A 15,840-nucleotide genomic window follows, 5' to 3' on the forward strand; every position below is an offset into this window, starting at 1 on the left:
TGGCCTAGCAAGCCACTCAGTTCAGGGGCAATAAATGCTGGCCTTGCCTGTGATGGCCACATCCCATTAAAGAAAAAAAGAGTAATATTCTTAATCTGGACATTTTCTGGTTTCCTGACGCTTAGGCACTCATTTGATCTATGCCCTGCCCAGCATTATTGCGTGGTAATAGCATAACTAAAAAAAAAGGATTCTAGATGCCAGTGTTTGAAGAGTGATTTCATAAACTGGCCTCCTAAATTGGATTGGCACTTGCAGGGAATGAATCTCGGCTGGGGGGGGGGAATCACAGGCTCTGTATCATGATTTACAAAGATGTTCTCTTTCCAATCCTCCTTACCGGTGTAGGGTAGTAGAATCATTTTATGTGGACCTTTGTTTGTTCCTTCTATTACTTTGTGCCCACTGATAATTTTTGAGTCTTTGATTTAACACATATTTTTGCTGTGTGCGATGGCTTGTCTAAGGTTGTGTCAGTAATTTTTTTTCTTTTCAATCAGAATTCTCTCTTTCCACAGCCTTATTCAACCTCATACCAGTGGGGCTTCGGGTTGTTGCCATTCAAGGTGTGAAAACAGGACTATATTTGGCAATGAACAATGAAGGATACCTTTATACATCAGTAAGTACAGAAACTAAACATTGGGCATTGTACTGATACATTGTGGTTTCAATGTTGGACGTGTAAACTCATCCTGAGAGGACATTGTTCAATGTGCTGGCTGGACACGGTGGCTTATTGTGATATTCAGAGGCTTGTGGTTTACGAGTTTATTGCTGGTAGGTTTATATTCCTGACTATCACAGTCTAAAATAAGAAACATGATTTATTCATTGAAATGCTAAATCAACACCATTGGTTTGGAGCTGCTCTGTGAATCATTTCCATCACTTCAGTGGCTGCCTGTTTTGTATTACTGCCAGAGTTGACTTGCCCCTTCTTCCTCTTTAACACTTAAAGTACTGGCTAAGTGATAAAGCATCTTCTTTTGATGGGTCCTGCTTTACAAGTGATACCTTAAGAGCACTGGTACAGCAGTCAAAACGCCTAATAACACACAGCAGATAAAGTTGCGCCCCAGGTTTCCTTCAGCAGCAGGAACATATCAAACACAAACAACCATAAACAAAGGGAAAAAAAAAACAAAAATAGCTGGAAAAACTCAGCAGGTCTGACAGCATCTGCGGAGAGGAACACAGTTAACGTTTCGAGTCCGAATGACTCTTCAACAGAACTAAGTGAAAATAGAAAAGAGGTGAAATATAAGTTGGTTTAAGCAGGGGGGGGACAAGAAGAGTTGCATAAAGGGCCAGTGATAGGTGGAGATAACCAAAAGATGTCACAGACAAAAGGACAAAGAGGTGTTGAAGGTAAACAAAAGGAACCGTTCATCGATCTATTCTACACCCAGTCTGGAATAGATTCTGCAATTCCAGGGATCAGAACATTTTGGTCTCAAATGATCAGACCAAAATGTCACTCGATTTTTGCTCCTCACGTGTGAACAAGACTGATAAAATAGTAAGATAAAAGCAGAACGCTGCAGATGCTGGAAAGCTAAAGTAAAAACAGAAAGTGCTAGAAAAACACAGCAGGTCTGCTGGAGAGAGAAACTGAGTTAATTTTTTGAGTTCAACATGACTCTTCCTCAGAACTGAAGAGAGGTCGAAATGTGATGGGTTTTACGCTGTTGAACAAAGGGATAGGGATCAGGTGGAGCAAAAGGGCAGGTCAGGGGTAGGTTACAGGGTGGGAGAGAGTAAATGACAAAGATGTAGTGGAACAAAAATGAAAACAGCAAAGGGAGTGGTAATGGTTGTAGTAAAGAAAAAAGCACTGGTCCAGAGTAAGTGTTAATGGCAGAATAAAGGATAGCTCTTTTTGAAAGCAATGATACGAAAACTAGATGCAGACTAACACTTAAGCAAAAAACAAAACAAAATGGAGGACAGGGCTCATGGTCTGAAATTGTTGAGCTCAATGTTGAGTCCAAAATCCTAGAAAGAGCCCAATTGGAAGATGAGGTGCTGTTCCACCAGCTTGCATTGGGCTTCACTGGAACATAGGTGCAGACCAAGGACAGAAATGTGAGCATGAGAGCAAGGCGATGAATTGAAATGGCAATCAGCAGGAAGGCCAGGGTCATGTCTGAGAAGTGAGCAGAGGTGTTCCAGAAAGCAGTCACCCAGTCTCCTGATAAAACAGGATCTATTACTCACTGATCATTGAATCATGCAGGCTGGTGTGGAGCTTGAGCCACAAAAGGCCAAACCAGATAAGCACAGCAGATCCCCGGCCTAAAGGACATTAGTGAACCAGTTGGGTTTCACAACAATCTGGCAACTTTGTGACCACTTTTTCTCAGAGTTATCCCAGATTTTGAGGCCATGAACTCTTTGTTCCTACTTCAGTGCCGCAACCATTTACCTAAAACACTTCTCTGTTATTTTGACGGAGATGTGGAGGTTGTTCCTTTACTGACGCAATAATATCAGACAGTGCAATTTTGTGGCTATTATTCGTAAGTCAAGTGAAAGTCAAATTAAAGCAGCCGAAATAGGAGAATGGGGGAGAGAGGGGGAAAGGGGGAGATGACAAGATCAGAAGTAATATTCTGAAAAATTTTAATTTAAATGTTTAATTTTAGTAAAATATTAATATTAGACTGTTGAGCTGCCCCAAAAATTTGAGTCATAGTGTTAATGAAATATTGGAATATTTTTCAATACTTCAAGTGGTGATGTGAAGTTTTTAAATGTCAAGGGCACAGAAGGTCACAGGTACAAGAACTAGAGGGAAGATGAGATCTTTTTAAACACAGCAAGTTGTTGTGATCTGGAATGTACTGCCTGAAAGGGCGCTGGAAATAGGTTCAGTAATAACTTCCAAAAAGGGAATTGGACAATATTTCCAGGGAAAAATTCACAAGGCTACGGGGGAAGAGGAGGAGAGTGGGACTAATTAGATAGCTCTTTCAATGAGCCAGCACAGACACGATGGGCCAAATGGCCTCCCTCTATGCTGCATGTTTGAATGAATTATACAGAAGTTTGAGTGTAGAAACCCAACTTGTCAATTCATAACTTCAATATTGATACATTTCAAAATTTTGTACGTTATTCAAATTATGAAATTCTAACCACTGTTACATTGCCTCAAGTTACATAACCATGAAACAATAGAAAACATCGCTAATTAAAACAGAGCAGAGCTCAGTTCTCCTGTGAAACATTTCAGTAGATGAAAAGTGGATGCGAAAGCATTCTATATACAGAACTAATTGGTGTTTACATAACACAGGAGATAGAATGAGCTGTTACTGGTATTGCTCTTATAATTCATCTTTTCGGTGTGACATCTCCCAGCTCTCGGGATTCCTTGGACCTAATATGTAAAAGGGATAATTTATCTCCAGTCTGTCTCCTTTAACCGTATTGTAGCACACTACAAGTGAACGGGTACATCAGTAAAAACCAGCACACTTCAATCAGTCTGTGTACACCATGAAAGCTCAGTCCATGTTCAAATATCTTCCCAAAAGAGATAAAGTGCTGGTCTGGGTCCCGAACCAACATCTACTCAGTCAAGAAGAACCGGAACTGAAAGCATTTTTCACTGTGAAAGTATTGTGAATGTTAACTTGGAAGAAATCTGTTCAGTTATTTTTTTAAAAATTCTGTCCAAATTGGGGAAATTTACAATCACATAATTGATGATTGTGTTGACTTCATGAGGTCCGTGTTAATTGATTATTGTTAAAATGTAGCACTTCACTGAATTTCTTGGTTCTAATGTTTTTGGGTGCTACAGGAATGTAGGGATCTGGGAGAGTGCAGGAAGGTGAAGATCAGGTAGAAGATCAACCATGATCTTAATGAAAGGTCAATTAAATTTGAGGGACTGATTGGCCTACACCAGCTCCTATTATGTTCTTATATTCTAGTGAATAACAGTAATTTGTTCTGGAAGGTGAATAACATTTTTCAAATCTAATCCAGAATTTGATGAGGTATGATTGTTCCTCTGTTTAGATTTTTTGGAAATTTGGACATTTTGTAATGTAACAGTAACATTTTCTGATGACTGTTTTGTTATTGATTGACCATTTTATCAGTTTATATTGAGAAAGATCTACACTTTTGGCAGTATTACACATACTTTCTGCTTTAAAGTTGTTTCACTGACTTCCTTTCTATCATTTCAATGATCTATCTTCTATTAGCTCGACAGGCAATTCAGTTTCTGAGAGCACAGGCAGTGTTGCTTTACTCCAGCAGCTATCTGTAAGAGACAGACCTGCTTCGAGGTGGCTCCGGTTCCCTATCGCACATTTCTAATCCTGGTTTCACATCACCTTACTCCTTTCCTGTGTCAGGAATCGTGGAGGTGTTTATTATCTCTGAATGTTTGTATTTGTATAAAAAAAATGCTAGAAATTTTTAGGTTGGATAAAGGTCATCGGGTCAGCAGCTGATTACTCATCTTTTGCATTTTCTTGCTAATTAAAATGATAAAAGGATTTGCTGTGGTAGATACAGAGAAACTATTTCCCCAAGTGGGGTAACCAGAGTCAAGCCATTCAGCAGGAACATTAGGAAACACATCTTCACATTGATGCCATTAGACATCTGCAATTCCTTCCACCAAAAGGTGATGGATGGGCAGTTAGAACTTTCAAGACTGAAAAATATAATGTATATTTTTTTTACATTCATTCATGAGATGTGGGCATTGCTGGCTGGGCCAGCATTTATTGCCCATCCCTGGTTGCCCTTGGGAAGGTGGTGGTGAGCTGCCTTTTTGAACAGCTGCAGTCCATGTGGTATAGGTACACCCACAGTGCTGTTAGGAAGGCAGTTCCAGGATCTTGACCCAGCGACAGTGAAGGAACGGCGATATATTTCCAAGTCAGGATGGTGAGTGGCTTGGAGGGGAACTTCCAGGTGGTGGTGTTCCCATCTATCTGCTGCCCTTGTCCATCTAGATGGTAGTGGTCATGGGTTTGGAAGGTGCTGTCGAAGGAGCCTTGGTGAGTTCTTGCAGTGCATCTTGTAGACGACACACACTGCTGCTACTGTGTGTCGGTGGTGGAGGGAGCACAAGTTTGTGCTAGGGGTGCCAATCAAGGATGCTTTGTCCTGGATGGTGTCAAACTTCTTGAGTGTTGTTGTAGCTGCACTCATCCAGACAAATGGAAAGTATTCCATCACACTCCTGACATGTGCCCTGAAGATGATGGACATGCTTTGGGGAGTCTGGAGGCAAGTTACTTGCCACAAAACTCCTAGCCTCTAACCTGCTCTTATAGCCACAGTATTTATATGGCTAGTCCAGTTCAGTTTCTAATCAATGGTAACACCCAGGATGTTGATAGTGGGGAATTCAGCAATTGTAATGCCATTGAATGTCAAGGGGCAATGGTTAAATTCTCTGTTGTTGGAGATGGTCATTGCCTGGCAATTGTGTGGCAAAAATGTTACTTGTCAGCCCAAGCCTGGATATTGTCTAGGTCTTGCTGCATTTGGACATGGGCTGCTTCAGTCTCTGAGGAGTCACGAATGGTGATGAACATTGTACAATCATCAGTGAACATCCCCGCTTCTGATGTTGTGATGGAAGGAAGGTCATTGATGAAGCAGCTGAAGATGGTTGGATCAAGGACACTACCCTGAGGAACTCCTGCAATAATGTCCTGGAACTAAGATGATTGACCTCCAAAAATCACAGCCATCTTTCTTTGTACTTGGTATGGCTCTAACCAGGGGAGAGTTTTCCCCCTGATTCCCATTGACTCCAGTTTTGCTAGGGCTCCTTGATGCCACACTCAGTCAAATGCTGCATTGATGTCAAGGGCAGTCACTCTCACCTCACCTCGGGAGTTCAGCTCTTTTGTCCATGTTTGAACCAAGGCTGTAATGAGGTCAGGAGCTGGGTGATTCTGGCAGAACCCAAACTGGGCGTCAGTGAGCAGGTTACTGCTAAGCAAGTGCCGCTTGATAGCACTGTTGATGATTCCTTCCATCACTTTACTGATGCTCGAGAGTAGACTGATGGGGCAATAATTGTCTGGGTTAAATTTGTCCTTTTTGTGTGCAGGACATACTTGGGCAATTTTCCACATAGCTGGGTAGATGCCAATGTTGTAGCTGTGTTGGAACAGCTTGACTGGGGGAGCAACAAGTTCTGGAGCACAGGTCTTAAGCATTATTACTGGAATATTGTCAGAGCCCATAGCCTTTGCAGTATCCAGTGCCTCCAGCTGTTTCTTGAAATCACATGGAGTTAATTGAATTGGCTGAAGACTGGCACCTGTGATGTTGGGGACCTCCGGAGGAGGCCGAGATGGATCATCCACTCGACACCTCTGACTGAAGATTGTTGCAAATGCTTCAGCCTTATCTTTTGCACTGATGTGCTGGGCTCCTCCATCATTGAGGACGGAGATATTTGTGGAGCTACCTCCTTTAGTGAGTTGTTTAACTGACCACCACCATTCACAACGGGGTGTGACAGGACTGCAGAACTTAGATCTGATCAGTTGGTCATGGAATCGCTAAGCTCTGTCTATCACTTGTTGCTTATGCTGTTTGACATGCAAGTAGTCCTGTGTTGTAGCTTCACCAGGTTGACACCTCATTTTTAGATATACCTGGTGCTGCTCCTGGCATGCCCTCCTGCACTCTTCATTGAACCATGCTTGATCCCCTGGCTTGATGATAATGGTAGAGTGGGGGATATGCTGGGCATGAGGTTACAGATTGTGTTCGAATACAATTCTGCTGCTGCTGATGGTCCACAGTGCCTCATGGATGCCCAGTCTTGAGTTGCCAGACCTGTTCAAAATGTATTCCATCTAGCATGGTGGCAGTGTCACACAACACGATGGAGAGTATCCACGATATGAAGATGGGACATCGCCTCCGCAACGACTGTGCAGTGATCACTCTGACCAAAACTGTCATGGACAGATGCAGCTGCAGCAGGCAGGTTGGTGTGTTTGAGGGCAAGTATGTTTTTCCCTATTTTGGTTCCCTTGTCACCTGTCGCAGACCCAGCCTAGCAGCTCTGTCCTTTAGGCCAGCATTTATGGCCCATCCCTAATTGCCCTTGAGAAGGTGGTGGTGAGCTGCCTTCTTGAGCTGCTGCAGTCCGTGTGGTGTAGGTACCCCTTGGTGCAACCGAGCCACTCTTGGTGATGGACATTGAAGTCCCCCACCCAGAGTACATTCTGCACCTTTTCCACCTTCAGTGCTTCCTCCAATTGGTGTTCAACATGGAGGAGCATTGATTCATCAGCTGAGGGAGGGCGGTATGTGGTAATCAGCAGGAGACTTTCTTGCCCATGTTTGACCTGATCCCACGAGACCTGATGACATCATGAGACTTCATTGGGTCCTGAGTTGATGTTTAGGACTCCCTGGGCAACTCCCTCCTAACTGTATTCCACTGTGCCGCCACATCAGTTGGTCTTCCCTGCCAGTGCGAGAGGGCGTACCCAGGGATGGTGATGGTGGTAAAAGCAAAATACTGCAGATGCTGCAAATCTGAAATAAAAATGGAATATGCTGGAAAAACTCAGCAGGTCTGGCAGCATCTGTGGAGAGAGAAACAGAGTTAACACTTCAAGTCCATATGGGACGTTTATGGTTCCATGAGTATGACTAGGCAATAAGACAGTTCTCCCAATTGGCACAAGCTCCCAGGACTTTGTAGGGTTGAGTTTGCTGTCCAGTTTTATCCTTAATGATTTGCTACAACAGAGTGGCTTTCTTGCTGGGGGCATATTTCAGAGTCAACCGTGTTGTTGTGTATCTGAAGTCACATGTTAAGGACATTAGTGAACCAGATGGGTTTTATGGCAATCAACAATGGTTTCACAGTTATCATTAGACTTTTAATTCTAGAATTTTACTGAATTCAAATTCCACCATCTGCCATGGTGGGATTCAAACCTAGGTCCCCAGAGCATTACCCTGGGTCTCTGGATTACTAGTCCAGTGTTAATATCAGTATGCCACTGCTTCCCCCATTAGGTTAAGGTATTAAAGATGAGAATCCAAAGATGGTGAATGGAGTTGAGGTTCAGATCAGCCAAGATCTAAATGATTAGCAGGCTTGTCCAATTAGTGATCTTATCCTGCTTCAAATAGAGTCATAGAGTTTTACAGCATGGAAAGAGGCCCTTTGGCCCATTGTTTCTACACCAGTCATCAACTACGCTAATCTCATTGTCCAGCACTTGGCTCATAGCCCTGTATGCTTTGGCATTTCAAGTGTTAATCTAAATACTTCTTAAATATTGTGAGGGTTCCCACCTCTACCAACCTGTCAGGCAGCAAGTTCCAGATACCAACCATCTTCTGGGTGAAAAAAATTTTACTTAAATCCCCTCTAAACCTCCTGCTCCTTACCTTAAATCTATGCCTCTTGGTTATTGACCCCTCCACCAAGAGGAAAAGTTTCTCCCTATCTACCCTATTTATGCCCATCATAATTTTGTACACCTCAATCAGGTCCCCCTTAGCCTTCTCTGCTCTATTCAGTCTCTCTTCATAGCTGAAACTCTCCAGCCCAGGCAACATCCTGGTGAATCTCCTCTGAACCCTCTCTAGTGCAATCACATCCTTCCTATAGCGTGGTGACCAGAACTGCACACAGTACTCCAGCTGTGGCCTAACTAACGTTTTATGCAGCTCCATCATAACCTCCCTGCTCTTATATTCTGTGTCTCGACTGACAAAGGCAAGTATCCCATATGCCTCCTTAACCACCTTATCTACCTGTCCCGCTGCCTTCAAGGATCAATGGGCATGCACACCAAGGTCCCTCTGATCCTTTGTACTTCCTAGGTTCCTACCATTCATTGTGTGCTCCCTTGCCTTGTTAGTGCTCCCAAAATGCATCACCTCACACTTTTCAGGATGAAATTCCATTTGCCACTGTTCTGCCCATATATATTGTTCTGTGGTCTAAGGCTTTCCTCCTTGCTATTTACCACACCACCAATTTTCAAGTCATCTGCGAACCTACTGATCATACCTTCTACATTCATGTCTAGATCCTTAATGTACACTACAACCAGCAAGCGTCCCAGCACCAATCCCTGCGGTACACCTCTGGGCACAGGCTTCCAGTCACAAAAACAACCTTCGACCATCACCCTCTGTTTCCTGCCACTAAGCCAATTTTGGATCCAATTTACCCTGGATCCCATGGGCTCTTACCTTCTTGACCATTCTCCCATGCAGGACCTTGTCAAAAGCCTTACTGAAGCCCATGTGGACTACATCAACTACACTACCCTCATCTACACAACTAGTCACGTCCTCGAAAAATTCAGTCAAATTTGTTAGACATAATCTCCCCCTGACAAAGCCATGCTGACTATCCCTGATTAATCCCTGCCTCTCCAAGTGGAGATTAATTTTGTCCCTCAATTTTTTTTCCAAAAGTTTCCCTACCACTGATGTTAGGCTCACTGGCCTATAGTTCCCTGGTTTATCCCTACCACCCATCTGAATAATGGTACCACATTCACTGTTCTCCAGTCCTCTGGCACCTCTCTTGTGGCCCAAGAGGATTTGAAAATTAATGTCAGAGCTCCCACTATTACTGCTGTTACCTCCTCCCTCTCAATGCTAATTTGTTCAAAGATATCACAGTCTTCCTCCCTGATTTCTATACTTACTTCATCCTTCTCTTTGTGAATACAGATGCAAAGTACTCATTTAAAACCTCACCTACGTCTTCCGGCTCCTCACACAGATTGCCACTTTGGTCCCTAATGGGCCCGACTCTTTCCCTGGTTATCCTCTTGCCCCCAATATACCTATAAAACACTTTGGGATTTTTCTTTATTTTACCCACCAGTGTTTTTTCATGTCCACTCTTCGCTCTCCTAATTTCTTTTTTTAAGTAACCCCCTGCACTTTCTATACTCCTCTAGGGCTTCTGCTGCTTTGAGCCCTCGGTATCTACCATAACCTTCCCTTTATTTCCTTATCCAATCCTGTACATTCCTCGACATCCAGATTTCTCTGGGCTTGTTGGTCCCACTCTTCACCTGTACGGGAACATGTTGGTCCTGCACTCTCACTATTTCCTTTTTGAATGGCTCCCACTGCTTTGATGTAGATTTTCCTACAAGTAGCAGCTCCCAGTCCACTGGCCAGACCCTGTATTATCTTATTGAAATCAGCCTTCCCCCAATTCAGGGTCTTTACTTCCGGTCCATCTTTGTCCTTTTCCATAACTAACTTAAATCTTACTGAGCTATGGCCACTATCACTGAAATGCTCCCCCACTAACACTTGAACCACTTGCCCGGCTTTGTTCCCTAAAACTAGGTCCAGCACCGCACCCTCTCCTGTAGAACTTTCCACGTGCTGGCTTAAGAAGCTCTCCTGGATACGTTTTAAGAATTCCGCCCCCTCTAAGCATTTCACATTTTGTCTATCCCAGTTAGTAATGAGGAAGTTGAAATCCCCCACTATTATTACTCTCTTATTTTTACACTTCTCTGAGATTTGCCTACATATCTGCCCTTCTATCTGTCCCTAACTGTTTAGGGGTCTATAGTAAACTCCCAGTAAACTGTTTGATTGCCCCATTTTTGTTTTTAAGTTCTACCCATATGTCCTCATTTGAGGAACCTTCTGAGAAGTCATCCCTCCTTATTGCAGTAATTGACTCCTTGATCAATATTGCGACACCACCTCTTTTACAATCCCCACCAACCCCCCACCCCCACCTCTCCACCATCTCACCTGAAAATTCTATACCCCGGAGTATTCGGCTGCCATTCCTGCCTCTCCCACAACCATGTCCCTGTGATAGCAATGGTATCATAACCCCATGTGTTAATCAACACCCTCAACTCACTTGACTTACTCGCAAGACTCCATCCAGCCTTGCCATGCTTCCTGTGCCTTAACTTGACTATATACGCTCTGCCTTACAGACTGACTTGGTTTTTCTTCTATACCTGTCTGTATATCATCCCCTACTATATCTCCATTCCGTATTCCATCCCCCTGGCCAATTTACTTTAAACCCCCGCCAACAGCACTAGCAAAAACGCCCCCCCACCACCCCAGCAAGGATGTTGGGCCTGTTCCGGTTCAGGTGCAACCCGTTGGACTTGTACAGGTCCCACCTTTGCCACAAATGAACCCAGTGAGCCAGGAACCTAAAGCCCTCCCTCCTGCACCAACTCTTTAGCCACACATTCATCCTCTCTATCCTCCTATACTCACTAGCACGTGGCACCGGGAGTATTCCAAGGATTACAACATTTGAAGTTCTGCTACCTAGCTCCTTACATTCTTGTTGCAGGAACTCATCCCTCTTTCTCCCCATGTCCTTGGAACCAATGTGAACCATGACCTCTGACTGTTCGCCCTCCCCCTTCAGAATGCCCTGCAGCTGTTCAGTGACATTCTTGACCCTGGCCTCAGGAAGGCAACACACCATCCTGGAGTCACGTCTGCGGCTGCAGAAGCACCTGTCTGTGCCCCTCACTACTGAATCTCCTACCACTATTGTGTTACATTCCTCACATTCCTATCTTTTCTACCCTAATGCCTCAAACACGAGTAAAGAAAGGTTACATTTAAGCTGATTTGGCAACTTGCTTCTAAATCTCTTTTCTCTTTCTGGTGTGATCACACCTTCTTATAATGCAGTGACCAGAATTGAAATCAGTGCTCTAGCTGCGGCCTCACTCATCTTTCGTATGGTTTTACCATAACCTCCCTGCTCTCATATTCCATGCATCGGCTAATAAAGGGAATATCCCATATGCTTTCTCAAACACCTTATCTACCTGTCCTGCTACCTTCAGAGATCTGTGGACATTCACTCCAAGGTCCCTTTGTTCCTCTATTTTTATAAAAGTCCTGGCATTTATTGTGTAATCCTTTGCCTTGTTTGCCCTCCCCAAATGCATCACCTCACACTTCTCTGGATTGAATTCCATTTGCTACTTTTCTGTCCACCTGACCAGCCGATCGCTATCTTGCTGCAGTCTCCAGCTTTATTCCTCCCTATCAACCTTATGGCCAAGTTTTGTATCATCTGCAAGCTTCTTCATCGTAACCCCTACATTTAAGTCTAAATCAATCAGCGAAAAGCATCGGACCCAATACTCAGCCCTGCGGAAGCCCACTGGAAACAGCTTTCCAATCACAAACACGTGGACCATTACCCTTTACTTCCTGCCACTGAGCCAATTTTGGATTCATCTTGCCAGTTGCTCTTGGTTCTCATGCACCTTTACTCTTCTGTGGGGCCTTGTCAAAAGCCTTGCTATAATCCATGTAGACAACGTCAAACATTCATCAACTATCCTTGTTAGCTCCTAAAACAAAATTCAATCATGTTAGTCAGACACGAGCTTCCCTTAACAAATCCATGCGGACTGTCCCTGATTAATCCATACCTTTCTCAATGAAATTTTATACTGCCCCTCAGAATTCCCGCCAGGAATTTGCTCACCACTGAGGTTAGGCTGCAGGGCCTTTTCTCAGCCTTTCCCTCTTCTCTCCCTTTTTAAACACTTGTACAGGGTTAGCCACCCTCCAGTGCTCTCGTATCGTGCCTCTAGCCAGAGGGGATTGGAGAACAATGGTAAGACCCTCCTGAGCCCTTTGCTTCTCTTAGCATGCTGGGATAAATTACATCAGCCCTTGGAAATTCATCGACTTTCTAGGCCAAGATTTGATCTCCATATTTAAGGAAGGATATGTTTACCTTGGAGGCAGCATGGTGAAAGTTCATCAGATTGGTCCCTGGGATGAGGGGGTTGTCCTGTGATGAGAGGCTGAGTAAATTGGGTCAATGTTGAGGGGTTGTTTCTCCTGGCTGGCGAATCTAAAATACAGGGGCACAATCTCGAGATATGGGGATGTTTGGTTTTTCAGGAAATTAAGGAATATGGGGGGGAGGGCGGGAAAGTGGAGTTAAGGCAGAAGATTAGCCATGATCTTACAGAATGGTGGAGCAGGCTCGATGTGTTGTCTGGTCTACTCTTGCCCCTATTTCTGATGTTCTTTGTTTCAATGATGCTCCTTTCATATTTTCTCTCTCATTATGATTATGCCATTTAATATTTCACTCTCCTCTGTATAAACGACAATGTCTGCATCATCCCCCCTCTTTTTTGAAGAAAAACGCAAAGACCTGGATTTTCACTGACTCAGATTGATTTGGCGGGCCGGTCCCGATTCTGGGATTCCTGACCCCATTCTCGGGCTGTGCAAGCTTTGGGAGTGCCTTTATAGGGAGTGGGCTGTTTCCTGTCAGAAGCCCGCATCTGGCATTCCTGACCTGTCTGGCTCCATTGCTGAGATAGGTATCTCCTACTCCGCAATTTTCATGGAGCCAGGCCAGGTTTGTGAAGAGTCGAGGTTCACGGGCCCCTCAGAGTCGTGAACCCTAGTCTGCATGAGGGGACCTTTTAAAATGTAAATTCAAAAGGTCCCCCTCATTGTCCCCATGCCAAGTTCATTTTTTAAAAATCTTTTTTTACACAAACCACTTTACACTGTGGTGTTCATTGGTTCTAGAAAGTGTACAGTGAGTCACTGGGCATGGAAGTTCCAGAGCTTGGCACAGAGGGCATGAGGGGCCTGAGGGGGTGGGTTGATGGTTAGAGCTTGGCATGGGGGGCGCATGAGGGGACACAGGGGGTGAATGGAAGGGTAGAGCTCGGCATAGGGGACTAGAGGAGCCTGAAGAGGTGGGTGGGGGCAAGGGATGGCGTGGATGAGGCATCAGGAGTGTATGGAGGGTGAAGGGGGTGTGAGGGGTGAGGGCTGGAGGGCCTTTGTGGTTTTTTTTCACAGGGCTAAAGTCCCACTGCACCAGGGTGAGCCTTTTAGACAGCCCACCTCGGCACCCAGCAACCCCTGTGGCTGCCTCCAAACCTCCAGCCAGCTAAGTTGGCCTGACTCCAGCTTGCCCCCACCCCCAGCAATAAAGATCCCACCTTTTCAGGCACTGTCTCCCCAGGCGGGCAGACCGAGCCGGTAATCTTCCCGCCTCCCCTTGTGCACTTTGAGGGCAAAAATCCAGGAATTCATTAAGAATCCTGCCCACGTCTTCTGCCTTCACGCACAAGTTAGCTTCATGCTCTTTAATTGGCCCTACTCTTGCTTTAGTTATCTCATCGCTCTTTATTGATTTATAAAACACCTTTGGGATTTCTATGAATTTACATGCCAGTATTTTCATGCAGTCTCTTTGCCTCCCTAATTTCTTGATCATTTCATCCCTGTGCTTTCTGTGCTTCTGGAGGCTTTCTGAATTATTGAGCTCTCAGTATCTGACTTCAGCTTCCCCCTTTTTGATTTGTGCTACTCTACATGCTCTTTGACATACAGTGGGGTCTAGATGTGGAGTCCCACCCCTTTTTCTTTACCTGAACATATTTGTTCTGAATCCTTCCTCTCTCCTGCTTGTATTCCTCTCACTGCCCTGAATCATCAAACGTTAGCGTGCAAGTGCATTCAGTAACTAGGAAGGCAACTGGAATGTTGACTTTTATTACAAGGTGAATAGAATATTAAAGTAGGAAAATCTTACTACAGCTGTACAGGGCATTGGGTGAGATCGCACCTAGAGTACTGTGTACAGTTTTGGTCCCTTTATTTAAAGAGGGATACACTTGGATCGGAAGCAGTTCAGAGGAGGTTCACTAGGCTGATTCCTGGGATGGATGGGTTGTCTAATGAGGAGTGGTTGAGAAGGCTGGGCCTGTACTTATTGGAGTTTTGAAGAATGAGAGGTGATTTTATTGAAACATATAAGATTCTCAAGGGGCTTGACAGGGTAGATGCTGAGGGGGTGCTTTCCCTCCTGGGGGAAGTTAGAACCAGGAGGCATCGTTTAAAAATAAAAGGCACCCCGTTTAAGAAGGAGATGAGGAAGAATTTCTTCTCTGGGTGTTGTTAATCTTTGGAATTCCCTTCCCCAGAAAGTGGAAGTTGGGTCATTGAATATATTCAAGGCTGAGTTAGACAGATTTCTGATTGACAAGAGAATTGAGGATCATTGGAGTCAGGCAGAAAATTGAAGCTGAGGCCTCAGTCAGATCAGCCATGATTTTATTGAATGGCAGGGCAGTCTCGAGGGGCTGAAAGGCCTGCTCCTCCTGTTTCTTATGATTTTATGTCGTTACACTGATTTACCTTCAAGAAGCTGCGTCCGACTGCAGCCTAGATGGAGCCTCACCCTGGGCCCTTCCTGTGTGTACATTTCCTCCGTGCTCTACTGGGGAACATTCAGCCCTGGATACCCAATAGGAGCAGTGCTGTGGGGCCATTGGCTGAGTCTCCTGACCACATTGCTGAGCCTCTGATGTTCCAGCCCACATTAGCCAAATTATATCTTAGATTAGAGAAATTGCCCTTTCCCCAATTGAGAACTTTTCTTCCTGGTCGATCTTTGTTATTTTTCATAGCTACTCTAAATCTAGCTGAATTATAATCACTATCACCAAAATGCTCTTCTACTGACACCAGCCCTTCCACCTGCCAGCTCCATTCCCTAAAACTAAATCCAGAATTGGACTTTCTCTTATTGGGCTTTCTACATGCCACTTTCACGTGAGAGCAGGATTGCTCTTTGCAAGCACAGAAGGCATTTGGTGAGAATTCTAGAGACAAGTGGGCATCCAGCTCTAAACATCACCCACCAAGTCCAAAAAATGACGATGATATGAAGGGTGATCAACCAATGCTGTGGTGGAACATGAGAAAATTCAAAAGGGAGAGAAAAGGTGGAATTTAATGACTCTCAGTGGCATAATCTGGTTTCTTTTGAAATAAGCAGTGTTAGTA

General features: G+C 44.4%; 1 protein-coding gene across 6 annotated transcripts in view; it reads left to right on the forward strand.

Moving 5' to 3' along the window:
• The window catches only part of fgf13a (fibroblast growth factor 13a), a 638,247-nt gene that overhangs the window by 497,787 nt on the left and 124,620 nt on the right, over positions 1-15,840 (forward strand). For all 6 annotated transcript variants that reach the window (XM_041196414.1, XM_041196418.1, XM_041196415.1 and 3 more), the window contains one exon: positions 519-622. In XM_041196414.1, coding sequence (XP_041052348.1) covers positions 519-622 — 104 coding nt within the window. The remainder of the gene's footprint in view (positions 1-518; positions 623-15,840) is intronic.

Source organism: Carcharodon carcharias, chromosome 9 (assembly GCF_017639515.1).
Source record: "Carcharodon carcharias isolate sCarCar2 chromosome 9, sCarCar2.pri, whole genome shotgun sequence".
NCBI classification, from domain to species: Eukaryota; Metazoa; Chordata; class Chondrichthyes; order Lamniformes; family Lamnidae; genus Carcharodon; species Carcharodon carcharias.